We start from the raw sequence: 27,005 nt of genomic DNA on the forward strand, positions 1-27,005 counted from the left end.
GGGCTCTCCAGCCCCACCCGCCTTCAGGAAGCGGGTCAGCAACAGAGCCCTGGGCAGCCTGGCCCATCCTCTTCCAGGGGCTCACAGGAGTGTCGCCCAAGCGAGTGGCTTCTCTCTGCCTGTCCAGGCTGCAGCAGTGGCTCCTGGGTCCACAGATAAGGGCCCCATGGTCTATGCTGAGGACGGGACTTTCACTGTGTTGGTGGCTATGGTGGGGTGGGCGTGGCAAGCAACCTGGTCCCAGACCTCAGGGCACTACATGTGCCACTGACTGCGGGGGAGGGGCTTTACGTCATGCCCAGGGAACGACTTGCCTGGTGATGTTGGCAGCTGCTTTCCTCTCCTGAGTCAGAAGTTCCGGGTCATGGATCACTTCCTCCAGGAAGGTGATTGCTTTGTACTTCAGCTCATCGTTGCTTTCAAAATCCTGTCGAAAAGCAAACAGACCCTGTTGGCAGCAGTGGTGAGAAAAAGCCATGTGTGGACAAGGCAATATTTCCAGGAGCTGGAGTCAGGTTTGGAGCCCCCCCCCCCAACCTTTCCAGTAATCCAGCAGTTCTCAAACGTCTGACCTCTGCAACCCACTTCATAGCCCATGGTGGGTCACAGGCTAGTGCTGGCTATCGTGCCACAAGGCATTATGGGGTGCGACCCGAAAGTTGCACCATTGCAACCCAATTCAATGACCACATTACTGTGACAGAAGCCTCACAGAAGTAGTTATATGTGCAAATGTGGGTTGGGACACAACCTGATTTTTGGTGGATTGCAGGCCTGCTGTGACCAGGAAGCCGCAGGGCATACCAGGGTGTGATGTGTGGCCAATGGCCCACAGCTCGAAAAATGCTGAAGTCTGAAAGACCGTGAACAGTCTGACATTTTAATGAAAAGGAACCAGCAGGGGGAGCAAGAATGTGATGGCTGCTATTAATAACAATAATGACAGTATTTATTTCCCGCTTTTCAACAAAAAGTTCACAAAGCAGTTTACAGAGAAAATCAAATAACTCATGCCTCCCTCTCCCAAAAGGGCTCACAATCACAAAAAAGATGCAAAAGAACACCAGCAGGCAGCCACTTGAAAAGACACTGCTGGGGTGACTTTATGCGCAACCTCCTGATTTTAGGAATGGGTTAAGTCAGAATGCCAGATGTAGGGGAGAGCACCAGGACGAGGTCTCTTGTTATCTGGTGTGCTCCCTGGGGCATTTGGTGGGCCGCTGTGAGATACAGGAAGCTGGACTAGATGGGCCTATGGCCTGATCCAGTGGGGCTGTTCTTATGTTCTTATGTTCTTATGAGGAGGGATCTCCCCCTGCTAAATAAAAGAGGAGCACCCATTTGAAAAAGTGCTTCTTACCCAGTTATCAGGGGAGTTTGGCTAACTTGAGGCAAGTCAGTGGGGGCCCAATCCTATCCAACTTTCCAGCTCTGGTGTAGCCACAATGCAAAGGAAACATGTTCCCATACCTTGAGAAGGCCCCAGTGACCGCCCCTCCACCACAGGATGCAGTGCACACCTCACTGGCACAACTGCACCAGCACTGGAAAATTGGATAGGATTGGGTGCTGGGTTTCCTTGAAAGGACCCCCCCCCCTTTGCTGTCCCCTCCGAACCAAACGCTAGAGACTTGCTTCCTGCTCTTTGACAGCCTGGCCTGCCAGAGGACATCTTCCCCAGCTTGTCCAGGGCATCCTGTGTAAAAAGGATGGAAAAGCTGGAGGAGGAGTTGGACATGATTTCACAGAGAGCATTTCCTTGGCCACCTTTCCTTGGCTGCAGGCTGCTGACATCACAGAGCTGAACAGAAAGCCAGAATTGGAGAAAAAGCAACAGTGGCCCCGCCAAAATGTGTTGTCAGGCCCAGAAGGAGTGGCTGGAGGAGGGAGGTCGATGTGGGCCCAGGGTGCTCTTCACCCCCTCCACCTGTGGCCTCTTGGTGCTTGGGGTGGCCTCCCAAGCATCTGTGCATGGGTCGTGTGGCACCAAGAAGCAGAGGGGGGAAGCAGAGCAGCTCCCTCAGACACTGCCAATCCAGCTGCAGACCCAGTGGGAATGTCCTCAGAACACTCCTCTGGGTTGCAAAACATCTCCACCCCACCCCCCACCCCTACTCAGCTGGGCTGTAGCGGGAAAAGGGCCTTCATGACATGACGAGCTGCCTCGCACTGGCTCTGCAATCCTGTGGCTCTTGGGGGGAGGCCGTGACCCTGGAGCCAGGCTGCAGGATGCACCAGCCACCCAAATGCTTTGTGGAACCAAGGAAACTGTGGGCACCCTGAGAACTGAGCCCCAGCACCCCCTGCTACTGCAAGGGATTCTGGGGAGGGCAACGAGTCATGCAGAATACCACGGTCCAAGTCAGCCCACCATGGAGCCCCAGCTGCTAGGAAGCGACAGCAGGGGAGGCATTGCTCTCGAGGCCCATTTGTGGGCTTCTCTGAGACCCCCGAGTGGCCTCTGTGGGAAGATGTAGGACAGTGAACCAGAGAACTGATCCAGTAGGACCCATGGCTCTTGCAGGGCAGCCCAATGCTTGGAGCAAAGGAAGGCAAGACCAGTAGGCCTAGGCAACCCAGCACTTCCCCGCCCAGCAGCAGTACCTGGGAGTGCTTGGAGACCCAATGCCTCAGGACATTGAGCACACGGTTGGTGGCAGCCCTCCTGATCACAAACTCTTTGTCGCCGTTCCTCTGGTCAGGGGGAAATCCTGCAAAGAGGAGGAAGTGCAGCTGAGGCCAGGGCTGTCACCGGACTCCTTCCATGCATGAGCCAGGCAAGGGGACTCCTTCTACCCCCCCCCCAGACCAGGGGGATGGGGTCTGTGCAGGCGTGCTGCCAATGTGCCCCAAGCCTGTGGGATTCTGGAGGCCTTGTGCCCTGCTTCAGTCACAGAGCAAGCCTGGCTTGCCTCACTGCAAGTGCCTGAGCTGCCCATACTCAGGGCTAGGCCCAGGTCTCCTGACCCCCCGAGGGCCCTGTCATGAATAAGTACATGTTAGGCCTAGGTTGGCATGTGAAGCCTGAACCAAACTAAGACAGTGTAACTGAGAAGTTGCTAGCAGTTCCTAGCTGCAGGAATGTGAGTAAATAAAATGATTTGTTGTCTCTCCTTTGCTGGCCAGGAAGGACAGGTAACAAGAATTACAACCCATTGGAATGTCTAGCACTTTAGTAGACAGAGAGGCGCCTTATCAAGAGGGATTGAGTGCAGCTGTGGATGTTCAGTTGGGAGGGGTAAGAACTATGAGGGGTTAGCAACCAGGCCAACTTCAAGAAGGTTCTGTTCCTCAAGGGTTCTGATTGGACAGTCTAAATAAGTATGAAGTCACCTCAGTACTATTAGCATAAGAAGTATAATAATGAGTGCCCAGGGGGTGTGTGGGGCCTTCTTGGACAGAGTTTTGGGTGCAACATCCTGCACGCGAGTGAGCTCCATTGTCCATCATGGGCACCTGGCCTCATAGGTAGCTAAGAGATCTACAAGAGTAACTGACCCAGGTGAGAGATAAGTATTAATAGAGATGGCCAGCTAGCTTTATTATTTGATTGCTGATATGTTTCCTAGATGTTTATGCCTCTAGCATTTGCTGCCTTGTGTAACCTTATGTACTTAATAAACCAAAATATCTTTTACTAAGTTGTTTCATTGCCTGTTGGGGACAAAGGTTCAGAATCCTGCCTAGCCGTTCAGCAAGCTACCAAGTGCTCACTGAGGTCTAGTAACTTGAGGACTGAGGCTTTAATTGGAGAAAGAGCTCAGTACCTGCAAGGGATAGAATTAAGCCTAGAGGGTCTCAGTGTCCCCAGACTGAGGCACTGGCACGTACAGGGTGGTGGCAGTACTACTGGGCAAGGGGCCTTGAGGGCTTTAGGGTTCAAAAACCAAGAACCCAGAGCACCCCAAACCCCCCTTTGTTTATGACAGGCTCTCACAGAGTTCCTCCCCAACCTGGAAATGCACCAGCCCCTACTGCTTCTGGCCCCTGAACTGAACAAAGAGGAGGGGAGTGGAACAAAAGAGGGAGGAGAGGGGGATGAACTGGCACATCAGAAGTACCCCACCTCTGGACTTCTGATTGGGCCCCCCAGTTCCTTGTCCAAGCCAGGGAGCAGGAGGGGGAGAGGTAGGAGAGGCGTAGCACTGGTGTGTGGGGTGAGGGAGGAGGGCCCCTCCTGACCTCCTGCCTCCCATGATGGACCCTGTGCCACCTGTCCATTTGCACACCAGGATGCTGGAGCCCCTTCCCTGCAAGCCAGCAGCATGGGGGTTTCTGGGTTTAGGGGGAAATGTGATGGGAGAACATGGCAGAAGTTTGGAAAATGATGCCTGGTGTGAAGAAAGGAGAGAGAGAGAAGAATTTTCTCCTTTTTGCATAAGGCTAAGAATCGACCAGCTCTATCAACAGACAGTAAAGTCAGGACAAACAGAAGAAAGGATTTGGTCACACAATGATCTGTGCTGTTCACTGCCATGTGAAGATGCCCCTAAGATCAGACGACTTTGACAGGGGACACATTCACCATAGAGAAGTCCATCAATGCCTGCCAGTCACGATAGTCCTCTGGAACCTCCAGGCTCAGGGCACCTCTGAAACAGCGATGTGCAATCTGGGAGGCAGGCCTGCCCATCGCGGTTCACGAAGAAAAGCTGCAGCCTCCCCTGTGATTACATACGTGCTCTGCACAATGTTGAATTCTGTGCATGTTCCAATGTCTGCATGCGCAATCACAGGGAAAGCGGTGGCTCTTTTCCACTGCAATGGGGCAGGTTTGTCTCCCCTCACCATCCTTCTTCCCCTCTCACTGTTTGAATGCTTGGGAAGGGAACAGTCGGGAGGGCCTAGCACTGCCTGTCGACTTCCAAGGGGCACCAGGGTGGCCTCTGTGGAAGAAGCTTGATGCTAGGCTTGTTGAACCTTTGACCTGACCCAGCAGGACTGCTGGAGGACCAGCCCAAGGACCAGGTGGAGCCTCTGTCTCTGCACAGCTGATGCAGGGACCGCAGCAGAGGAGGCTCTGCCTCGTGAGCCATTCATGGACTCCCCACTGGGGGGTTGCCTGGCTGACCACTGAGGGACATGGGATGCAGACGTGTGTTTGGGTCCTGCAGGGCTGCTCTCACGTTCTGAAACCAGCCAGGTGTCCACAGGCCTTCAGAGCTCACTTTCTTCCCCAGGGAAGCTGCCCACTGCTCTAGTGAGCCCCCCCCAACCACAGAGGAGCCCCCCGTCTCACCGGCACTTGCAAGGGACATTCTTCGGTACTTCTCTTTGGTGGGGGTACCTTCGTTGGCCCCAGCAGTGGCGATCGCAAATGCCGAGGCAGCAGAGAGGGCACTGCGGCTGTTGTCCAGCTCCCGGCAAGATGTCATCACAACGCCGTTGTTGTAGGCAAACAATGGGAATTCTGCATTGGGCAGAGCAAAATCCTTGCATGACACACTTCCACACGGCTTCCAGTCGCGCATGGAGAGACTCTCGCAAGAAGCACATTTCTGGCCATGGCCATCTGGGCAGGGGAAGGATTGCTCAGGAGCCCTCTTGTGCTATCTCTTGCTTGAACCTGTCGAGGCACACACGTCTCGGGATCCCAGCTCCTGAGGACCACAGAACCCACCCACCCCTGCCCAGACATGGAGATCCACCTCTGGTTCCTGAGTCGAGGCAGGGGGCGAGCTGGAGAGTGAGACTTTTGGGCAGTGGTGCCTGCAGAGAGACTCACCCGGCACTGGTTGGGCTTGGTCTTCAACTACTCAAAATGCTCCTGCTTTCAGGGGCTCGCTTCTATCATTTTAGACACTGTCCTTTACTTCTTATTTTTAAATGTCCTCTCCTTGATCAGCAGTGAGCCCGGGGCAGTTGAAATGAGCTTCCACAATACACAGCAATGCAGGACAGCACAGCCAGGCAGTAAAACTAAAATACTCCTTAAACGAGTGGCAGAACCCCGTGGCAAGGGAGCTGGCACACATTTGCTGTCCAGGGTGTCACTGAGCAGCAGTGCTCATCCTCTTTCTAAACAACTGAGTCCCATCCAATAAATGCAAGTGGGTGCTGGATCTCTAGATCTAGACTGGAAGTCCGAGAGTCTCAAGGACAGGCCTTGCCCCAGCAACTATCAAGGGAGTGGGACGTTTCTGCTCCACAGCAAATGCTTTTTCACTTCCTTGAAGCCTCCTTTTCATAATTTGCCTGCTGCCTGCTGGCCTGATTGATTGATCAATTGATCTAGTGCCACCAGTGTGCCTGGGCTCTACATCAAGAGGACAGACAGCTCCCTGTCCTAAAGATCTCACAATCTGAAGACTGACCCAAGGGAGACAGCGGGAGGAGGAAAGGGGGAGGGAGTAGCATCTATGACAGTGGCAGGGCGGCAGGCCCCGCATTTCACGTCACTGCAATTGGGAATGGAGACCTGGGACTGCAGGCTTCATGGAGAAGTGGAGTTGGCTGAAGGGCTTGGCAGGCTGGGAGTCGGGGACCATTCACAGTGCAGATCTTTTCAGCTCTGATAAAGGCCTCCTCTCAGTTAGCCAGACCTGCCATGTCTGCAGGCCTCTTGGGTCTCCCCCCCCCCGCCCACCTCGTGTTACCTGAAGAGTTTTTGCCTTTGACCAGTTTAGGAGTCGTCGGGGACTTGGTTGGGGAGGCTTCTGTGTCTGCCTCGTCACTTTGGCTATGATCCATGTCGGCCTCTTCTCTGACAGACACTTCCGAGCCTGGGGGAGGAGGGGGTAGTCAATGGCTCGAATGATTTTCACCCAGGCATCTGAACCAGGCACACGAGTTGCCCCTTGCCAGGAAGCACCCTTGCCCTGCTCTGGGCCTGGGTTGCGCCCACGTGTGGCTTTCACCCAGGGATCACTGGAAGGCTGCCATGAGATGGGTCAGAGCCCTTGCCAGCCAGGCTGGGTCTGACCACCCTGACTGGGGCCCTCAGCTGGAGGGCTCTGCCCAAGGTTACACCACAGTGAGGATGGCCACGGGGGCTCTGCCTCACCTGCCCGAGGCTGCACCACAGTGAGGCTGGCCACGGGGGCTCTGCCTCACCTGCCCGAGGTTGCACCACAGTGAGGCTGGCCACGGGGGCTCTGCCTCACCTGCCCGAGGTTGCACCACAGTGAGGCTGGCCACGAGGCCTGCTCCTGCGCCCAGAAGGAACTCACTCTGCTTGCTCAGGAGAGCCTCCTCTGGCGTCTTTTCCGTGGGCCCCTCCCCCTCGTCGGGGATCTTGCTGGAGTAGCTGCTGGAGACGTAGAGCTTGTTGATGTCAAGGGCGGTCTTGCAGAAGGGCGACATGGAGGAGTACATGCTGGCGCAGCCGTTGGAGGAGCAGCTGAGCGCAGCCAGGTCCAGTGCCTTCCCACCTGTGATGATGGGGATGTTCAGGGACAGCTTCCTCCTCCGGCTGGGAGACGACGACTTGCTGATGGAGAGGGGGGGCGGCGAGGAGAACTTCCGGGTGGCGCGTGGAGACTTGGGGGGCTCTCCATAGAGGAGCTTGGTGTTCTGGCTGCTTGCAAACAAGAGCTCCAGTGACCTTGGTGGGAACAAAACCGGACGCCCCATTTACCGCCAGGCCCTCGCCTTCTCTCCCTTAGCCCCGAAGAGCACTGCACTGCCCTGGCTCCCAGCCACAGGCAGCTTTGTTGTTCTTCCCACACTTGGTTGCTTTGGCCCCTTGTTTTGTCACTTTAAATACTGTATGTGGCGCACCCTGTGTTGTGGGGTGACTGAGTACAATCCTAACTTGTGCTGGAAACAGGCAGGCCAGCAGGCCTGCGCTGTATCCAGCACAGGTTTCAGGCAGCCAGAGGCTCAGCCAGGGGCAAGGGAAAATGTTTCCCCTTACCCCAGAGAGAGCCACTGCAGTCCCAGTGGAGCTACTCAGATCCCGCCACCTCTGGAGGTGGCACAAATCCAAGCAGCCTGGGACTGCCCTGGGCTGCCCGGGAATGGGGTCAGGATCTGGCATAACTGCCGGGTCCTGGCCCCACCTCCCGCTCCCCGCCCCCACCCCCAGGAATGCCCACTGCCCACCCTCCCCCTGCCCCAAAATGCCTCCCTCCCACCTTCTCCCCACCCTCCCTATGCCCCCCAGACCTCTGTGTCGGCCGAGCCCAGCCAACACAACTCACCTTCTCTCTGGGGCCTGCAGCAGTGTGGGGAGGCTGGCACACATCCGTGCATCTGCCTATTTCTCCTGTGAGTGGCGCAAGAGTGCTTTACGGCACTTTTGTGACACTCCCCAGCTGACGCAAGGGACTTGTGTCAGCCCAAGTGCAGGCTTGGATTGGGCCCTTTGTTGGATGGCTTGGAGTTATACAGAGCAAGATGGGATATACTGTATCCACATTCACTATGTTCAATGAGGGTCGCCGGAGTAACATGTCCTTGGTGAGCTCTTTGCCAGCATGGAGCTGCTTACTGGGGTGTTCTGGTCTGAGCTGTCCCAGGGTGCCACAGCCTAGAAAACTACCCATCACCAGGAGCTTCCCATGGAGCAGCTGGCACCGTATGGGCACCTCAGGCACCAAACACAGCCATGGTTGCAGCTGGACAGCCTGCTTAGAGTCAGTATGCAAGCTCTCCACTCGTGGCCTTGGCTCAAGGCAGGACTATGGCCAAGAGTGAGAGCTGCCACTGCCTGTTCAGGAAAAGGAGCAGCAGGGAGGGCTGGTGCGCCAATCTCCTCTTCCCTGGCTCTCCCACCAGTGACTGGCTGGTGGAGTAATGGGGCAGCCTTTGTTCCTCCCCCCAACTGCTTCCTGGGCCAGCAGCTAGCACAGTCCCCCCTTCTGCTGCCCCCACTCTGCAGAGCCAATCTCCCCTCCCATGCCCACCTCCAGAATTCCATTCCCACAAGTGTCAGGAGGAGACCCTGAAGAATCACCTGGCAGGAATTGCGCTGATGGGTTTCTTGAAGATGGTGATCAGTTTATCCAAGACAATCAACGCAGTGGTGAAGACCCGGTAAGAGTGCAGGAAGGTGTTGAGGAAGTCTATACTGAGGAACCTCAAGTCTGTCAGCCTTTCCAGAAGCCGCTCCACACTGGCATAGCGGATCTGGAGGACTTTGCAGGAGTTCATTGTTTTACTGAACCGAATGTCAACATCATCGCAGTACAAGCTGGCGTCAGACCTAGAGAGGGAGAAACCCCAGATGTCTGGGCATGAGAACAAAGGAGAGCCAAGTCTTCAAGGTACATGTGCCTCTGAGACTCAGAGGCATCTTCTGACCCTGTGATCAAAGAACTCTGGGCACATCCCATGGACTGCAGGCTGCAGGTTGGCACCTAAGCTTCTTAAGAACTAGGTGGATGGGTGGAATAACAGCACCATCATTTGAAAGCAGCAGGAGGTTCAAAACATCCTGAAACTCAAATCTAGTACTCACTTGATCATCTGAGGAACAGTGACCTTGGAGTTTTCCTCAAAGACATTCATCATGAGGCCGTTGCAGCGGATGTTATCCACACACTGAGGCAAAGGGAGGAGAATGCTGGTTACACTCTAGATTGGTGGAAGGAGGACAGTTGTGACTGGAGGCTGCTGTGAACATCAACCAGAAGCTGCCCAGTCCACTGGTGGAGAAAGGCCCCTGGGTAAGGGGAGAAGGGGGCAGGGACACAGCCCACTCAGCCCAGGCTGGTGGAGGCTGGTGTAAGACATGCACACGCATGCATGTGCACACGTGAAGGAGCAAAAGGAGTGGGGGAGGAGGAAGGAAAGGCTGAGGCAGAGGGAGAGCTGAAGGCAGGCAGTGCCACTAGTGGGCAAGCCCTCCCTTCTGAGGTTGCAGATGTGCTTCCTGGTCTGCTGGAAAATAAAGCCAGTATGTCAGAAGCAGCACAAGTCTCTGGTAGTCTCTCCTGAAGAAACAAAGGCAGGGTGTGCTACCCACTGGGCCTTCCGCATGCTTAGGGAAGTGTGGAGGGCATGACCATGTAGACGCCACAGAGGGACTTGGGGCAGCAAAGGAGGGTCATGCAGTTGTCACAGACCTAGGTTGGAACCCATTCAACCCATGCCCCATTCCCTGGTTGGAACCGCAGTGGGAGGGGTGGTGGGGCCTTGGGTTTCCATGCCCCTCACCTGGCTGATGTCACTGGTCCACGCAGCCTTCTCTTGCCTGGATGATGCCACCAGGATCACGGTGTAGGATGGACTGTCCTTTGGCTCCACCACAATCTTGAAGTCCAGGTGGTCAATGTCCTGGCTGGGTCCTTTTGCTTTGTAGTGGACAAGGAAGACAGAGATGGTGAAGCATGGACTGGTGGTGCATGGGGCCCGAAGGGGAAGGCCAGAGGCCACTGCCCCGCAGGGAGCTTGCAAAATATCCCTGTGCTGGACAAGGGGATCCTCCCAGCATGCAGTGACCTTTTGCACTGCTTGGAGCAGCAGCTGCTCATGTTGCAGTCATCAAATCTGCTGAGGCGCTGAACACCACCAGTGGGGCAGGAGAGGCTTCTACATTTGCAGAGCTCTGCTTCTTCTGACACCTGGGGGTGCACTCTCTGCCCAGAGACCATCTGCGCCTCCTTCTCCCACTGGATCTTAGGGCACAATCCTAACCAACTTTCCAGCACTGGCATAGCTGTGCCAGTGGGCCTTGAGCTGCATCCTGCAGTTGGGGGGGGCTGTCTCAGAGGCCTCCTCAAGGTAATGTTTGTTCTCTTACCTCCGGGTTACATTGCCATTACCTCAGTGCTGGAAAGTTGGTTAGGACTGTGCCCTTAAGTCATCCTTCAGCACCACTGGACAAATACCATGATGAACCCCGCCGTGTGCCTGTCTGCAGCAGACCCTGCTGGAACAGGGCAGTCCACCCTTGGGGAGCTGCTCATTCTTTGGCAGGGAGGCTGGGATGGCCCCACCTAGCTGGGTGGGGCAGCCTCCTGAGATCACAAGCTGCAGGTGCTGTGGGTGTGGGGGGCAAGTGAGTGGAGCAGCCCTGGCCTTGGGCCTCCCTTGTGCACTGTCGGGTACGTACTGTCCTCATCCGTGCTCTCTGTGTCTTCCACCAGGGTGCAGTCTATGAGAGAGATCACTCCATTCTGAAAGAGACAAGGATGACTCCGGCTGTGAAGGCCAGGCACGCCGGCCTGCTGTACTCTGGAACACATTCACAATCTTCTCTCTCTCTCTCTCTCTCTCTCTCTCTCTCTTTCTCTCTCTCTCTCTCCCCCTCTCTGCAGGGCCCACCTGTGCCTGAACCCCAAATCTGAAGAGACCTTCCCTGAAGAGAGCAGGCAAAAGATCACTGTGGCCCCCCCACCAGCGCTACCCCGCCAGGATAGCTTGAGGATATCTTTCTTGGTGGCACCCTACCAAAGGGAGACTCAGTGATCCTGATGGGACCCTGACCATGTCTCCAAATCCTCAAACACCACAGCCAGGATTGTCAGAGAGAAGTAACCCTGTCAGCCAAAGCTGACAAACAGGTGCACAGCACCAAACCCCCCCCCCCCCACTTCACCAGCCCTCCTTGGGAGGAGAAGATACACACTGGCAGTGGCTCTGGTTGGGAGCTGTTGAGCTGGGACAGCTAGAGTGTCACAGGAACAGAAGTTACAGGAAGTTACTTAGAGTAACAACTCAAGAAGGGGTGGAATTGACATCCTGAAGAAAGTGGTATGTTCAGGAGATGTGGAGGATTCTCTGGCCATTTGGCAAGGATTCCAGTGGGGGGCGCCCAGATGAGCTGAGAGGGCATTGGTGTAGGGCTAAAAGGTAAGGAGAACATAAAAGTGCGGAAAGTTGTGAGTTTCAGAATTGGACCTCCTTTATGTTCTCCAGAGAAGCCTCCATTGGCTCCAGGGAGGACATCTGGGAAGCTCTGGACACAGCTGGGTCACCGGGAGGGAGCAGAGATGGGAGTTTCTTCTAAAGAACATTAGATGATCAGGAGGTGGATCACGTTTTTCCGAACTGGACACCTGAACTGCTTCCAGGCCAGACTGCATGGGACCAGGCATTCCATCACCCCATGTTATCTTTCAGGTAGAGAGTTCTAGAAGAGGAGAGCGATGGCTCTGCCTTTTGCTGTCCTGGGAAGGAGTCTGCTGGCCAGGGAGCTCCCATCTGCTGCTAAACTTACAGACTGATGACTTACCTCAAGGAACCAACCTAAGGTACAGTGAGACCTCCTTCTTTTGCTGCATTGTGGATTCTCTTCTTAAATCTTTTTTGAGGGCTCATGTTATCCTATCACTTTATTCTTTTCAGTAAACTCTTTTCAGTGTATTTGCACATGGAGTGTTTGGACCCCGCTGCCAGCCTGTGCAAGCGGCCACCAGTGACTGCGCTGGAAGCCTGTTGCTCCTGCCAGTGGCACCAGAGTGCACAACACCATCGCATGGCAGCCGCCAGGATCCAGGCCCTTCCACCTGGATCCTGCCAGCTCTGCTGGCAGAACTTGTGTGCCACCAGCACAGCCCAATGGGCTGTGAGTTCCTGCTGGATGGCCTCAGGCTGGCTTGGTCCTCCTGCGCGCAATCCTCCCATCTCTGCCTCCCACAAGGGCAACTGCAGCATTTAGCTTCTCTTACCTTTGTCAAGTGCAATTTCCTGCCAGAGCCTCTGGTGCAGATGATCAGGTGCTTGGAGAAGAGGAAGCACTGCCTCTCGCCCTCCTTCCTCAGGGACAGAGAGCCCAGGCGCCCGCGGGTGATCTTCCCCTTCTCTGACATGGGCACTTGGATGAGGGAGCCTAGCGGGACAAGCAGCACCTGCTCAGCAGACTGCTGGGGTTTGCTCAGAGTTGGCAGGTGCCTCCCTTCCCTCCCAGATAGCACAAGGCCTGATGAGGCCGGCAGGTGGTGACTGGACCACCTGTGCGCTGCCAGCAACTGCTCTTGAAGGATCTCAGTGAGTGACTAGGAAAGACCTTGAAAAGCAGGCTAGATGGACCAGGGTCTGGCTCAAACTGTGTTTAGTGGCCAGAGCACAAGCTTCACTGGCAAAATTGCTTCAGGCTCCATTCCCGGCACCTCCAAGGGACCCAGCCCGAGAACCTGGAGGGCTTCTGCAGCCCCAGGCAGACAGAGCTGGGTTAGATGAGACAAGGGAGGGCCTTGGGAGGAGGCGGCTTCTGGCACGACACACGTCCACTCTGCCCTTTCAGGGGAAGACCAGAGCACAGCTCACAGCCTTGCTGGCAGCGTCTGTGAACTGGGCTGCTGCCTGAACCTGCTCCCTCTGCGCCTCTGGAGACAGGCTACCTTGTCTGACGAAAGTCTGGCTGGTGTCCAGGAGGATCTCACAGCCCTCAATGATCATCCGCTCAATCGCCAGGTTCTTCCGAATGTTTTCTGTCTCACTTACTTCATCGTGCATTATCCTGCGGGGAGAGGACAGAGCCAGTGACCGAGAACCACACTGAGGATCTCTCACCTGCAAATGGTTGACAACCTTCAGTCTCGAAAGACTATGGTATAAGCCTACAGCACCCGGTATTCCCAGGCGGTCTCCCATCCAAGTACTAACCAGGCCTGACCCTGCTTAGCTTCTGAGATTAGACAAGATCAGGCATGTGCAGGGTAACAGTCTCACCTGCAAACGCCCCCCCCCCCCATGCCCATGCCTGCCAGCTGCACTGCAGGAAAGAGAACTGAACATTTCTGCCGTGTGCACATGCACCTCGATGGATGATTGTTGGCCACTTCCAAGAAGTACAGAGCACTCAGGGAACTGAACAGCTTCCAGGACAAATGTTCCACTTTGGGTTTTGGGCAGCACCTGACAATGGCTCAAGCATTTTGAGGGGAAAAGGTTCAAAAAGAGACTGTTGTTCTGCTATGTTATTCAGTTGTGCTGCACAGAGGAGCCCATGGGTGTCACATCCACAGTTGGTTCAGCCTGGGAACATCTGGGCCAGTGGGTTGGCTGGCAGCAATGAAAGTTCTTCTCTGGGTTCCCCCCTCAAAAGAAGTGCAAGGGGCCTGGTTTGGGCTGGGGAAGTACACATCTGGCTAGACATCCCCAAGCCTGAGACTGCAGCAACTGCACATCTTCCAAGGCTGCTCTGCATATGCCTGTGGGTGCGGGTGTTGGGGGTGTCATCTGAGCACTAAAAAGGACCAAGCCTCTGAAATTTCCAAAACAAAATGTCCAAACTCCCCAGAATGCATGTTTCCCCCACTGAGACACAGGAGGAAGAAACTTCCCAGCAGTTCTAAAATGACACCATGTTGTCTTGTCACCCCTCCACCTTCACACCTGCACATAAGAGACGTTTTTCTGTCTCTGCTGAGCACAGATGGCTGCCAATTTCCCCCAATGTGATAACTATACAGAAAAGTGAGTTCAGCATACATTAAGGAGGTGAGTGATCTGGGTAGTGGGGGAGCCAGCTTCTTGGGGGTTGCTGTGGGAACAGTTGCATTGGTACTCTGCCTTCCAAGGAAGGTCACCCCGGTGGTGGCCCTTGCCCACCCCTCCTTGCTTGGTTCACTCAGGCAGCACTTCTCTGGCCACCAGTGTTGTGGCTGAGTGGATGCGGTGACTGGCCAACATCACACTACTGGCAGGCAGGCCACCACTCCATGGATGCTGCTGGCGTTTCTGGGAGGGCTGAGCCAGTGTGGCACTGCCTGTGGTTCTGCCTCCCCTTTGGGCTGGATGGGTTTTGGGTACAGCAGTTATGCTGACATTGTGCCATTGTTGCTGTGCCACCAGTGTGGTGATGGCATTGGACTGGGCTGTGAGACTTAGGGCCCAATCCTAGCCATCTTTCCAGTGCTGACATAGCCATGCCAACAGAGTGTGTGCTGCATCCTGTGTTGGTAGGGCAATCACGGAGACCTCCTCAAGGTAAGGGAACATTTGTTCCCTTACCGTGGGGTTGTACTGAGATTGCATCAGCACTGAAAGTTGGATAGGATTGGGCCCTTGGGGCGGGGTGGGGAGAGAGAGAGGTTCTTTTCCCTCTTCCACGACACTAGAACCAGGAGTCAGCCAATGGGAGCAACTGGTAGGAGGTTAAGGACAGACAACAGGAAGCATTTCTTTGCACAGCACATCCTTAGTCTTTGGAACCCACTGCCACAGGATACGGCAATGGCCACCAGCTTTGATGACTTTAAGAGGGGACTGGAGAAACTAATGGCAGCTGGAGGCCTTTCGGTGGCCAGTCCTGATGGCTCTGCGCCACTTCCAGGTTCAGAGTCAGTCTGTCTCCGAGCCCCTGCTGTAGGGGTGCTCCCTGCAGGGGGGGCAGCCAGTGGGCTGCTGTGGGAAACGGGAGGCTGGGTTAGGTGGACCCCCTTTGGCCTGGCCCAGCAGGGCTTGTCTCCGGTCCGTGTGTGTTCCAACCTGGAAAGTTCCTCCAACTTGGACTTGGCGTAGTCCAGGCTATTCCTCTCCACATGTTCATGGGGCGTGTGGGCCAGTAGCTCATGCAACGTCAGGATGTACCTGGGAATCTGGGTCAGGAAGACAGGAGAGAGAAGGGCACCGAGAGGTCAGTGCAGGGAAGCTCGTGCCCGGGGCAGCCAGCCAGGGTTGGGAACTGGCACCAGGACGTTCCCTGCCTTTTCAAGGCAAGCCTAGCAGGTCCCAGGATGGTCAGACAAAACTCTCTGGGGAACTATGAGGCCACAAAGGGTCTTGGGTCACTCTTCCTTCAGGGATGTAAGAAACCCTCCTCGCCTGACCCCCCTCCTTACCTGAAACATTGGGTAGGTCAGGAAGGTCTCCAGCGTCCTCTCCTCACAGTCCGGTTTGGCCTCGTAGTGTTTCAGCAGCTTGTCAAAATCCCGGTTCTGCTTGCAGTGGGCCAGAATCTGCAGGCTGTACTGGTGGTTCCGGACAAACTCCTGGTAGATGTTCAGCATCGGCAGCAGAATGTCAAACAGGTCAGCTGCAAGTGATGGGGTACAGGTGAGGGGCTGCTGACACCAGGCAGGATGGAGCTGAGCGCAGGGTTCAGCAAGTTGAGAGGAACTGAATGGCAGTTCTGGGGCCCTGGAAGCCCCATGTGAGCAGCACTGCCAGGCAGGGACTGCTGTCACTGAAGAGCAGAATCCACAGATCCCGACTGTGGGAGTCGGGCCAAGGGAGGGAGCAGCTGGCCTGCACTCTGCTCACTACAGCACAGGCATCAATGGTAAGCGGGTGATGGGAGGCAGAACTGGATTGGGTCATCATGCAAATCCACATGGCCCCAGTGCGGCCCTCAGACTGCCCAGCCTTGCACACCTCCCCAACTCCCAGCCCCTTCCTGCTTCCAGCTGGAGTCAGCACTAGAGTCCCAACACAAGCACCCAGCTGAGATGGGGCTCTGTGCTTCTCACTCCCATGGGTCGGCGGGCAGACAGGCAGGCAGCTGGATATTGTACCTTCTTCCATATGATTATGAACCTGGCCTGGATGGAGCAGGACAGAAATTGGAAGCCCATCTTGTCCAGCAGCTGCAGCCACTGTCCTGGCCCAAGCCAAAGGGTTCTGTGGAGTCACCAGGAGAAGACATGCCCCAAGCCTCCTGCCCTCTCATCAGGAAGAGAATGGGAAAGAATCCCTGCCCAGTGGCAACACTTACCCAGGACCAAAGTGGGCCAGCTTGAGATGCGCGCCTTCAGGCCCTGGTAGAAGATCTGGTGCAAAAACATGATGGTTTCACTGAAAGAGAAAGAGAAGGCAAATCAAAGTGGGATCAGGGAAGCTCCTGCAGCCCTCCTCCATTTCCTTTATTTTCAGGAGATTCAAAATGTTCATGGGATGGACATGTCTGATTCTGCAGAGGAAGAAAACTTTTGTGGCAGGGCACTTTTCATCAGTGTGTGAACAAAAGAGTGAAGGTTAGTCCTGTCCTGGTTCAAGCAAACCAGTAGCATGGACTATGAGGGTGACCACCTCTCCCTCCAATGTCCAGGGCAATCGTCAGGTCCTAGTTTGCTCCAGCTTGCAGCATCTCCAGCTTGCAGCATCTCTGCATGTTCTGCCGCTACATGGTCTGAGCGAGGAAGCAACTTTAGGTGAGGGCCTTGACATGCTGGGAATGAGCTGGTCAAGGAGTTCTGTTGGCCCTCACCACACTTGCACTAGAAATGACAACCTGAGCAAGGACAGACTGCTGCAAACTCTGTGTTGCCCACCCAAATCCCACCTGACTGCCTCAGGCCATCTTTTAGCAGCCCTGGGCTGTGCCTCAACCAGTGCCACTGGATCCTCTTGAAATAATATGCTGACGGAGCAATCTGGCCTCCTTCTGCTGTCACCAGCTCAGACTCCCTGTGCAGGAATCCATCACCCCTTGAGACTAAATCAGCTCCATCCACTGCTTCAGTCTGAAAAAGTCCCCCTTAAGTTCAGGAGAGTCGGTTCAAAATGCCCACCAGCTACACTGGCAGTGTGATGGCAAGGTGCTTATAAGCTAGAGTAGGGGTGACCAAAGTTTTTGGCAGGAGGGCCACATGGTCTCTCTGACACTGTGTCGGGTGCCGGGGGGAAAAAAGAACTAATTTACATTTAAAATTTACATAAATTTACATTGGTTTACATAAATGAATATATTAAAGATGGCACTTATATGAATGAATGAGGGTCTTGCAATAGCTGAAGGCCTATAAAAGGCCTTGCACAAAGCAAGGCTGGCCTTTCCTTTGCTGCTGCTACTGCATCACAGATGTGAAACAACAAGCAGTGGAGGAAACTCTCATCCACAGCTCACGTGAGACTTCAAACAGTTGCCCTCACGCTGAGAGCAGTTGTGTCGGGCCAATGTGGGCTCCAACAAAACTTCAGAGGGCCAGAGGCTCATTGGAGACTGGGGGCTCCCTGAGGGCCACATTGAGAGGCCTCGAGGGCCACAAGTGGCCCCAGGGCCGGGGTTTGGGCACCCCGAGCTAGAGCATGGTCTTGTGTGCTCCCTGAGGCATCGGGTCCACTGTGAGAGACAGGAAACTGGATGAGAAGGCCTAATCCAACAGGGCGCTTCTGAAATCCTTATCCTGAACGCCAGTCTTTCCAGCCCCACAGACAGCTGGCTCATCAGCACCTCCTCAGCAGGAAGGATCTCCAGAGACTTAGGAGCCCTCTGTCTTCAGCTGGACCATGGCTGTCTCTCTTGGAGAGGCATTTGATCAGGCCAAAGATTCCTGCCTTCCATTCTGCAGCACATCACTCCCCGCCACCCTCCTCTCCTCTGCAAGTGATGTTTGGTTGGACACAGCACCTGTGAAGCCCCTCTGCTGTTCCTAGAAAGGAGCACTTGGGGGGCATGTCACAATGAATCCACTGAAAGTCAATTGCTAAGCAAAGGTTAAAGAGGACACAAGCGAGTGCATTCCTTTCCAGCAGCGACAACTCTGCAACAGGTCCTCCACGCCAGGCCCTGAAGGCAGCTCAGGTTGCTCCTTCCACTCTCAGGGGCCTGTTCTTGCTGAGTGTCTACACCACAGCAACCTCCCACACAGAAGGGCCCTACACAGTGTTCAGCTTCTGCTGCAGCTCCGGGCATGATGGTCTGCATTCAGAAAGGGGGCAGACAAGAAGAGTAGGCCAAGCAACCAGCAGCTGCCTTGGCCAGCTGCTGGAGGTACCACCGGTCCTTACCAGGACCTCTGGCAGTGGAAGGAGGAGGCAGCCAGGCAGGCATTCCAAGGATAGCCCTGAAGGGACAGGGCCTGTCTGAGTCTCTCCGAACAAGGCTTCCCTGCCCTGCCACAGTCACCACTTCAGTGGCCCCCTCACTCTTGTGGGTGAGTCACTATCCACAAACATAAGTGCCCAGGCTCTGCAGCAGCAACATCCTCAAGAGCCTGAGCTAGAAGGCGCTTTGAGGATGACCTGACAACTGGCTTCTGAGTGAGAGCAGAAAGCAGTAGGACATGGGAGCGCCTGACTGAGGGAATGCCCTCTCCCCTCAACCTTCCTCACCTGTTAAGAAAGATGCTACTGACGTCGTCATGGGTGATGGGGGGCTTCTTGGAGCTGGCTGCCATCCGGAGCGGGCGCAGGAAGTTGTTGACCAGGATGTGCAACTGCTGCACGTACTCTGCCTCGGCCTCCAGCATGCTGAAGACCACCTGGTTCCTCTTCCTCATGCTGTCAGCGTGAGGCGAGCGGATGTAGTCTTGGATGATAGTCTTCCATTTCCTCCTGCACAGCCAGCCCCGGAGGAAGCTCTGGACCTGTTGGCAGTCAAGGAGTTTCAGAGGGCTGTTGTGTTGGGCGAAATGAACTGACAAGGATGTGCTCAACAAGAATGTGCTCCCAGACTCAAGTCTCTGCCGCCTTTGACTCCACTCATGCACGAGTCATAACAGGAGGCTGTCGGGACTCATCCAGAGCCCTTCACTGACTCGTTTGAATTCGAGTCACAAGTCTTTTCAACACACACGTTAGGTGCAGCTCCGCAGAAAAAATGGAGGTGCTGGCAGGGTGAGTGTAGGAGGTGTAACGACACAAAAATGTCCTGGGAAGTATGCAGTGTCCCCCCACAGCCAGCAGCCATCACTCCAAACATGGAAATGAGTTGCAATGATGTGAAACGCATCATGGGGGACATCACCACCTACTGGCTTCCCCCCCCCCCCGCTTCCCTCGCCACTTCTCCCCTTCCCTGGGCTTCTGAAAGGCACTTTTTCCTATGGCCAATCAACCCTCTCCCCCTCCCTCAACCAGAGAAAAAAAGTCAAGCGACCCACCCTTCATCCAATGGATTGGCCATTCCTCGGGAGATGGGCAAGAGAGGTTGCTCCCAACTCCCTCCCCCCATGAGCTGACTGAATCTACATTCCTCCTCCCCCTGCCTCCTGCTTGATTCAGCTACCAGAAATAAGAACCTTAACAAACATGCTAAGGCTTTCATGGCTGGAATCCATATTGAACTCTAAACAGTTCTGGGTGCCGTGGTCTAGCTTTTCTGACCTAAAGAGTCTAAACCAATCCTAAAATGGGGGGGGGGGGGCAAAATATCACCACACTAAAACTAAGTTAAAAACTGAAAACTAAAAATAACAATTAAAACTCAACCTATAAAGCTAAAACTAAAAACTAAAACCAAGCCAAAAATTCTGAAAACTAAAAACCAAAAACACACTTGAAGCTAAAATAACTGATTAAAACTGAACATAAACGTCAGAGACTAAATAAAACTAGAGACTAAAAACTATAAAGACTGGAACAAGAAGCTAACAACTAAAACATAAAAACTGACACCTGAAGTTTCACCCACAGCTTTGGTGAGCTTTCTCAGAGGCCACAAAGCAAGGCTAGAGCATGGCATCCAGCCTGAAAAACGGCTTATAGTTCAAAAACCTGAACTCTTTTTCCTCCCCTCCCTGCATCCTGGCTGGAACTCACCTACCATCCCACTTGCACCAGCCAATGCTGGCTTCCGGATCGCTGCAGGAGGTCTTTTGTGCGATATGGAAGCCACACACCCAGGTGAGCAAGCACACCCAGCCACAGATAGACAGAGTCTGCACACAGGGGGAGTCAGTGGCCTGAAACTTGAGTTAAGTCCTGAGTCCTAAAGACGAGTTATGCACGAGTCATACAAACACGTGTTTTAACAACCTGAACTCAAGTCAATTGACTCGAGTTCCCAGGAGAGCATTTGAGTGGACCTTTAGAGTTCACAACTCCTCAAGCTCACACAAACCAACGGGCCAGATTTAAGAACATCAGAAGAGCCCTGCTGGATCAGGCCCTGGGCCCATCTTGTCCAGCTTCCTGTATTTCACAGCAGCCCACCAAATGCCTCAGAGAGCACACAAGAAAATAGGGACAAAATAGGGATCTGCATCTCACTGCCTCTCCCCTGCATCTGGCATTCTATTTACCCTCGCACCCTCCAACAAAGACATCAGACTGCACTTGGGTTTAACTTGTGCTACTTTATTGAACACAGCGACCAATTTCTAATCTATGAAACCTCCTGAACATCCTTCCCTCCCTCACCAGTCTGGGGTAAGCGGAAAAAAACTGCCATCCACGGCCAATTCAGATGACAGAAAAATTCTTACCCAGCCCTCATAATGAGCACCCAGCTAATCTCAGACTGTACACAGCCATCATGGCTTCTAACCTGTGATGGAGTTTCCTCCAGAAATCTGTCCAGTCCCCTTTTAAAGGCAGCCAGGCCAGATTCCTGCACAGGGATTCCAGCTCTGCAAGGGCTCCATCAGCCTCACCTGGTGAGGTCTGAAACAGGCCCCTCGATTCCTTCCACTTTTGCAAAGATGTGAATGTTGCCTTTGGATAGCCCAATCCTAGGCATATCTACTTGGAAGTAAGTCCCACCATCTTCAATGGCCTTACTCACAGGAAAGTATTCTAGAATTGCAGTCTCAGTGTCCCTGTACAGACAAGCACATAACAAAATAGGTAACTGGAAAGTATACTTCTCCAGGGTTCAGGCCCAGGATCTGTTCTGGTAGCAAGGTTCTTATGAAACTACAACAGAGTGCCTCTGAGCATGGGTGAAGTGCCTGGTCCTCTCCTCTGGAAAGCCACAATAAGCCTATGCACTTCAGGTGAGAGAGAAACACTCCTGTTTCGGGAAGTGTTTCTTGGGCCAGTGAACCTTGGGACAAGCATTTGGAAAGGTTCTAGCAGCATGCCCTGCATGTGGGAGCTCTGAAGCCTGCAATGAGCCAATCCCACTGCATGAAGATTCACTGGCCAACCTCCCTCTGCGCCCTGACACACCTGCTTTGCTACAGGACATGGGGCCCACTGCACTGAGTGAGGGCAGGCCATGCCTTCACTTTTCATGCTTGCCTCCCCAGGTGCTGCTGCTGGGTCAGGGAGCTTCCTCCCAGGACCTCTCCACCCTCGCCATGGAAAGCCAGCCAGGAAGGCTTTGCAGCTTGTGCTGGACCTCGGCTGCTCTGGTTTCCATTAGCTGCATACACTGTTGTGGACTGAAGACCTCCATGCATGAGCAGCCCTGAGGCTGCCTCTCTGCCGTCAGTTCTCAAGGGGAGCCCCAGCTGGTGTCTTTGCAAGACCCAAAGCTCAGGCAAGAGACTGCAGAATGAGATCCCTGTCATCTCTGTCAGATATCTCCTGGGTGGCAAACCCTTGCAAACTCAGCAGGATCCACAGAAATAAATGCCAGCTCAGGCAGGAGGCTTCTGTGTAGGTGCAGGTCAACAATGGCAAGGGGCTAGGAGGAATAAACTGCAGCCAAGGCTTCCCTCTTCCTGTGGCAGCTTTTTCTCATGTTCCCTGATACCCAAGCAACCTCATAACAACCCAATGAACTTGGGGGACCAAAGAACCATTTCAAGCCTGCTTCCTGGCACATTCTCTCTGACAGGCCTGGTCCGTGGCGTTCAGGACCCCACCAGAATAGCATTTGCACTTGTGGCCCCTTGGCAGTGGAGAGCCCCCCAGCAGCACTCCTTGCAGCTCCAGCAGACAACACTCCCCCCTTTGGGGCACTGCCTCTGTCTGCTAGGAAATCTGCTGCCTGCTCTGAGTTGCAGTGTGGCTGATCTCCAGGTTCGGGGACAAAATGCCTCAGATGATTCCAGCTCCAGGGGAACAACTGAGGTAAGGAAAGAGGTCTTGCTCTTTGTGTGTGGGTCTCCCAAAGGCGCAGCTGGTGGGCCACTGTGAGGAACAGGAAGCTGGGCTAGAGAGGCCTGTGGCCTGATCCCCCAGGAAGGGCTTGTCTTCTGTTCTTATCATCACAAAACACACTTGTTGGGGGTCCCAGACCAGGGAGGAGTCTGTAAGAGGAGGGACCATGGAATGGGAAGGATTCCCAAAGTGTCCCTCCTCAAGCCAGCCCCCAGGTGCTTGCTGTCTGCTTCACCTTCCTCCTGAGGGGCTTTGCAGGAGAGCTGATGTAGAGATTCTGAGAGACTAGACAACTGTTGCTAGGAATTCTGTCTCCTTTGGTTCTGTGCCCTTCTCAATACAGGCAACACAACTTCTTCTGGACAGGCGATGGTCACAGAAGCATTGTCTCCGAGGCTGGTCATGTCTATGTCTCAGTTAACTCACTGATTCCAGTGGTGTTTAGCCATGATCCACTTCCTTGGGATACAGGATCTACAGCTTGGAACTTCCCACTGCTCAGGGCTGTGCAAAACACAAGTGAGTGAACACGTGTACTCTTCAAGGTCTTTAAAACATCAGCACTCACCTTTTTGATCTTCCTGATGTCGTTGTCATCATCATTTGGGGCACTGGTCTGATTGGACTGGATGCGCTCATTGTCTTTGAGTAAAGCAGCAATCTGGGAGCACACAGAAAGCAGAAGACAAGAAAAGGAGCTGACAAACAGAGTGACCAACACCACTCAGGAAGGCAGCATGTAAACTAACATCACAGGTGACAACAAGGTGGTGCAAGTAGAACACCAGGCTTTTGGCCCAATCTTATCCATTTTTCCAGCAACAATGCAGCCCTGAGGTAAGGGAACAAACATTCCCCTGCCTTGTGTAGGCCTGCAACTGCCCCCCCCCAACCTCAGGATGCAGCGCACACCCCATTAGTCCTGTTGCGTCAGCACTGGAAAGTTGGTTAGGGTTGGGCCAAAAGTCATCTAAAAGAGCCAATTCCACAATAATAAATCTACACAGTTCTTGTCCAAGGGGGTTGTTACTTCCATGTTTGATGATGAAGCTCTAGAGCAGTGGCTCTCAAAGACTGCTCCTAGGAACCCTGGAGCTCCCTGAGACCCCTTCAAGGGCTTCACAAGCACACTATCAGTGGCCTCCATCTGCCCCCTGCCTAGCCTGCTCGTCCATCCCTCCTACCTCCCCTGGTTGTGGCTCTTCTACCTCATTCACCTCCTGTTCCAACTGCCACTCCACACACGTGCCAGCAGTCTGGGGCTCCCCAAGACTCCATTTGCCAGTGGGGCTCCTTGAGACTCCTTTTAAGAGTGTAAAGGGCTCTGGAGACTGTACAGTTTGAGAACCGTTGTTCCTGAGAGTGGTCCCCAAAGACAGAAAGCTCCCCATTGTCTGTAGAATGAGATCCCTTACTGGACCCCTTTAGCTTTGATGGAAGAATTTCTGAGTTTGACAGAATTTCTCTGCCTGGTGCAGAATTCTGTGAAACTGAAAGGCTGGTCTACTTTGACTCCAGTCACAAGGCAGCCCCTCAATGGAACAGCCCTAAGCATAGAATGGTCCAGTTTTACACTGTAGCACCTGACCCCCCCCTCCCCATCTGTTGCTGGACCCACCACATGCCTCTTGGCCAATGAGCTAAATTCTCCTGAACGTTTGGTGGATGGGAACCTGAACCGAGCACCCAGTGTCCTTGCACTTTCTGTTGGCCTTGTAAAATCCTCCTCCTCATCATCTGGGTTGTTCATTGGGGGGGTGAAGGGTGACGCAAGTGGGGGTGCTGCCTTGGTGACAGTTGATCTGCTTTGATTTCTATACAGGATATTTTAAACTACTGTGACCTTCCTAAGGTGCTTGGATATCGACTTGTGGACAATCTATGAGATGAGAATGTTGCCTGCTTTGGCAGACCAGATGAGATGGCAAATACAGAACCAGGAAGAAGGGGAGGGCCACTGTATTGATGAACGTGGAGTGCAAATCTAGGACCCTGTTCTCAAGGTGCCTGGAAAGACCTCTTTCTAGGCCAGTAAAGCCCCTTGATGGGCAGAATTCAAGCATGCCTGGGAGGAGGCAAAGAGCAGCTTTGGGGAACTGGCAGCCCAACAACCAGGAATCAGAGGCTCCTGGTTGGGCTGCACTTCTTTCTGACAAGTGGCTGCCGCCACCACCATTCAGATAAACATCCCTTAGCAACCGGAGGCAGCGCTGCAGAGGGTCTGCTTCAGCACTGTGGTTTGTACACATCAAACACGCCCCCCCCCCCGGTTCAGATGGGTCTGCAGCACATGGATGGACAGCTACATGAGGGGTGGGAGAGGCTCAGTGGGCTGCAAACTGCGAGCCCTGTTTCTTCTTCCCCCTCCGCCCACCCAGCCCCCCAGGAGCCGGCAGGAGCCCAGATGAGCCTAGGCAGGGCTCTGGGGCCAACGGCCCTTGATCAGTCAAAGGGGGTTTTCTTTCCCGTTTCCTGCCTGGCCAGAGCAGCGCCGCCACCACCACTGCTGCCCCTTGCAGAGGCAGAAGGCCAGGCAGGGAGGGCTACAAGCTCTGTTCTGGGCCTGCTCCTGAGCTGCACACGGAGCCCCTGCTGACCATCCCCAGCCCATACCGTCCTGCCTGCACAAAGTGCTGCCCAGCTCGTGGCGCATCCCTGATCTGGAGTTCTTCTCATCGGGCAGGGCACATCAGGAAGGCGCTGCGGCGGATCTTGTCCCAGCCAACCGTGGGGGTGGCCCCTTGGCAGGATGGGGCTGCTGGGATGGGTGATTCCTCCCCACCCCCGAGGCAGCACTTGCTCGGCCCACACTCCAGAGAGCAGTGGGAAGGAAGCGGGTGAGCAAGGCTGGGCACAAGCACAGGCGCGCAAGGCAGCTGACCAGGTGCCCGTGTCTGTTGCGGCTCCAGGCAGCTGCCTGCTGCTCACCGGCCGGAAGCCACATGAATCAACGACCACCTCCAGCTGCCTTTCCTACATCCTGACATCCAGGGAAAGATGTGCTGCAAATCTTGTTCATACTTTTCAAGATCCCGACCGCCCTTTCAGCAGCGCCACTTCTGCCACCACATCACTTCACAGCTCAGCAGCTGAGAGGTGCTCTGCAAAGTGATGCCTCAGCAGAAGCAGTCCTGCTGAAAGAGCAGCCCATGTGCTAACTGGCTCTCCCAGCACCTCTCTCTTCTCCCTTTCTCACCCCCCTTGTCTGCCCCTTCCTCTGTACCACTTCTTGCCTCCGTCCTAGAACCTTGGCAGAAGCGGAGCTGCTGAAAGGGTGGGGCTTGGAGAGCCCAGTTATCATGCAGGCCGAATAAAGAGTTTGCGGGGCACATCTGGCCTGTGGGTCTAATGTTCGACATGCCTGGTTCAGACCCTCAATTCTTTAGCATGACAGCAGGCTACCTTTTCAGCTGAGCAGCCTGAGCACAAGTGCAAATCTGTCCCATGAAAGTCCCTGCAACATTTTGGCCTAATCTGTTCGCTCCTGCATGTGTCACCTCCTCTGTGCAATCATGTGCACCATGCAGGATGAAAGCCACATGCTGGCAGACCTCCACCAGTTCAGAGGAACATGGTCCATTTCTCCTGCAAATGAGACACTGCACACAATAATGGGAACTGAGCAATACCTGAAAGACCAGCCTCGCTAATCCCTGGCACTCGGGACACTAAGCCAGCCTGATGGGCTGGGCTCCGTTACCTCTGATTTCAGCCGCTCCGTCTCTATTTCTCCATCTTCAATCTGTTGACGGAGTTGCTTGGCAACCGTTTTCTCTGTTTCCACAATCTGAAGCAAGTGCAGGTACTTCTGCATTAAGGCTTCATGTTCTGTAGCAAGAGTCCTATAACTGTTACACAGATACACCAGTTAAAACATTTTCTCCCATTCCACCCTCCTTCTTGCCTGCTGAGTACTTGTTACACCATCCCCCATGCAACTGGGCAATGGTGGAGCACACCCTGCGAGCACACAGATGTGCTCCCAGTCAGGTGGTTCTTGCCAAGTGAATATGTGCACCAGGACATCCACTTCTGGGATCGACAAACCCTTGGCCTGCAGGAACTGCTGACATTAGGCTGTTGGTGTCTCTCAGGTCCTGCCTACTGCTTACAGCCTACCCAACTGCCTACACACTTTGAAAAGCTGATGGTGGAGGTGTCTGACCATCAAGTGATGGCTGTACTCATCACATGGGAAACACAGTAGTACCATTCTGCCCCTCACTGTGTGACAAGCATGTCTCTCCAAGTCAGCCATATGTAGAGTTTTGCTAAATAGCTGTGACAACAGAAGGTCCTCTTTGCAAACTTCTATTTCCTTAGTTCCCAATAATGAAAGGGGAAGGCCCATGGCAAGGATCTGATCTCAGGTAGCAGGGCTGGGAAAGACCTTCTGTCTGGGATCTGGAAGAGATCAGTGGGGCCAACAGAGTGACGCAGCCAGGACTGTTCAGGGAGCAATGTAG

At 54.2% G+C, this 27,005-nt stretch overlaps 1 protein-coding gene and 1 pseudogene across 1 annotated transcript in view; both read right to left on the reverse strand.

The window, feature by feature from the left end:
- Positions 1 to 27,005, reverse strand: part of RASGRF1 (Ras protein specific guanine nucleotide releasing factor 1) — a 55,686-nt gene that overhangs the window by 7,964 nt on the left and 20,717 nt on the right. Inside the window, exons 3-19 of the mRNA XM_066636004.1 lie at positions 26,240 to 26,387; positions 23,108 to 23,200; positions 18,883 to 19,136; positions 16,544 to 16,623; positions 15,672 to 15,865; positions 15,319 to 15,428; positions 13,227 to 13,345; positions 12,555 to 12,715; positions 10,997 to 11,060; positions 10,099 to 10,235; positions 9,401 to 9,483; positions 8,897 to 9,145; positions 7,170 to 7,543; positions 6,597 to 6,722; positions 5,240 to 5,410; positions 2,605 to 2,711; positions 315 to 427 (exon numbers count right to left, since the gene is read on the reverse strand). Of these exons, the coding sequence (XP_066492101.1) occupies positions 315 to 427; positions 2,605 to 2,711; positions 5,240 to 5,410; positions 6,597 to 6,722; positions 7,170 to 7,543; positions 8,897 to 9,145; positions 9,401 to 9,483; positions 10,099 to 10,235; positions 10,997 to 11,060; positions 12,555 to 12,715; positions 13,227 to 13,345; positions 15,319 to 15,428; positions 15,672 to 15,865; positions 16,544 to 16,623; positions 18,883 to 19,136; positions 23,108 to 23,200; positions 26,240 to 26,387 (2,583 nt within the window). The remainder of the gene's footprint in view (positions 1 to 314; positions 428 to 2,604; positions 2,712 to 5,239; positions 5,411 to 6,596; positions 6,723 to 7,169; positions 7,544 to 8,896; positions 9,146 to 9,400; positions 9,484 to 10,098; positions 10,236 to 10,996; positions 11,061 to 12,554; positions 12,716 to 13,226; positions 13,346 to 15,318; positions 15,429 to 15,671; positions 15,866 to 16,543; positions 16,624 to 18,882; positions 19,137 to 23,107; positions 23,201 to 26,239; positions 26,388 to 27,005) is intronic.
- LOC136659731 (5S ribosomal RNA) lies at positions 13,443 to 13,565 on the reverse strand (annotated as a pseudogene).

The sequence above is a fragment of the Tiliqua scincoides genome, chromosome 8 (assembly GCF_035046505.1).
Source record: "Tiliqua scincoides isolate rTilSci1 chromosome 8, rTilSci1.hap2, whole genome shotgun sequence".
Classification (NCBI taxonomy): Eukaryota; Metazoa; Chordata; class Lepidosauria; order Squamata; family Scincidae; genus Tiliqua; species Tiliqua scincoides.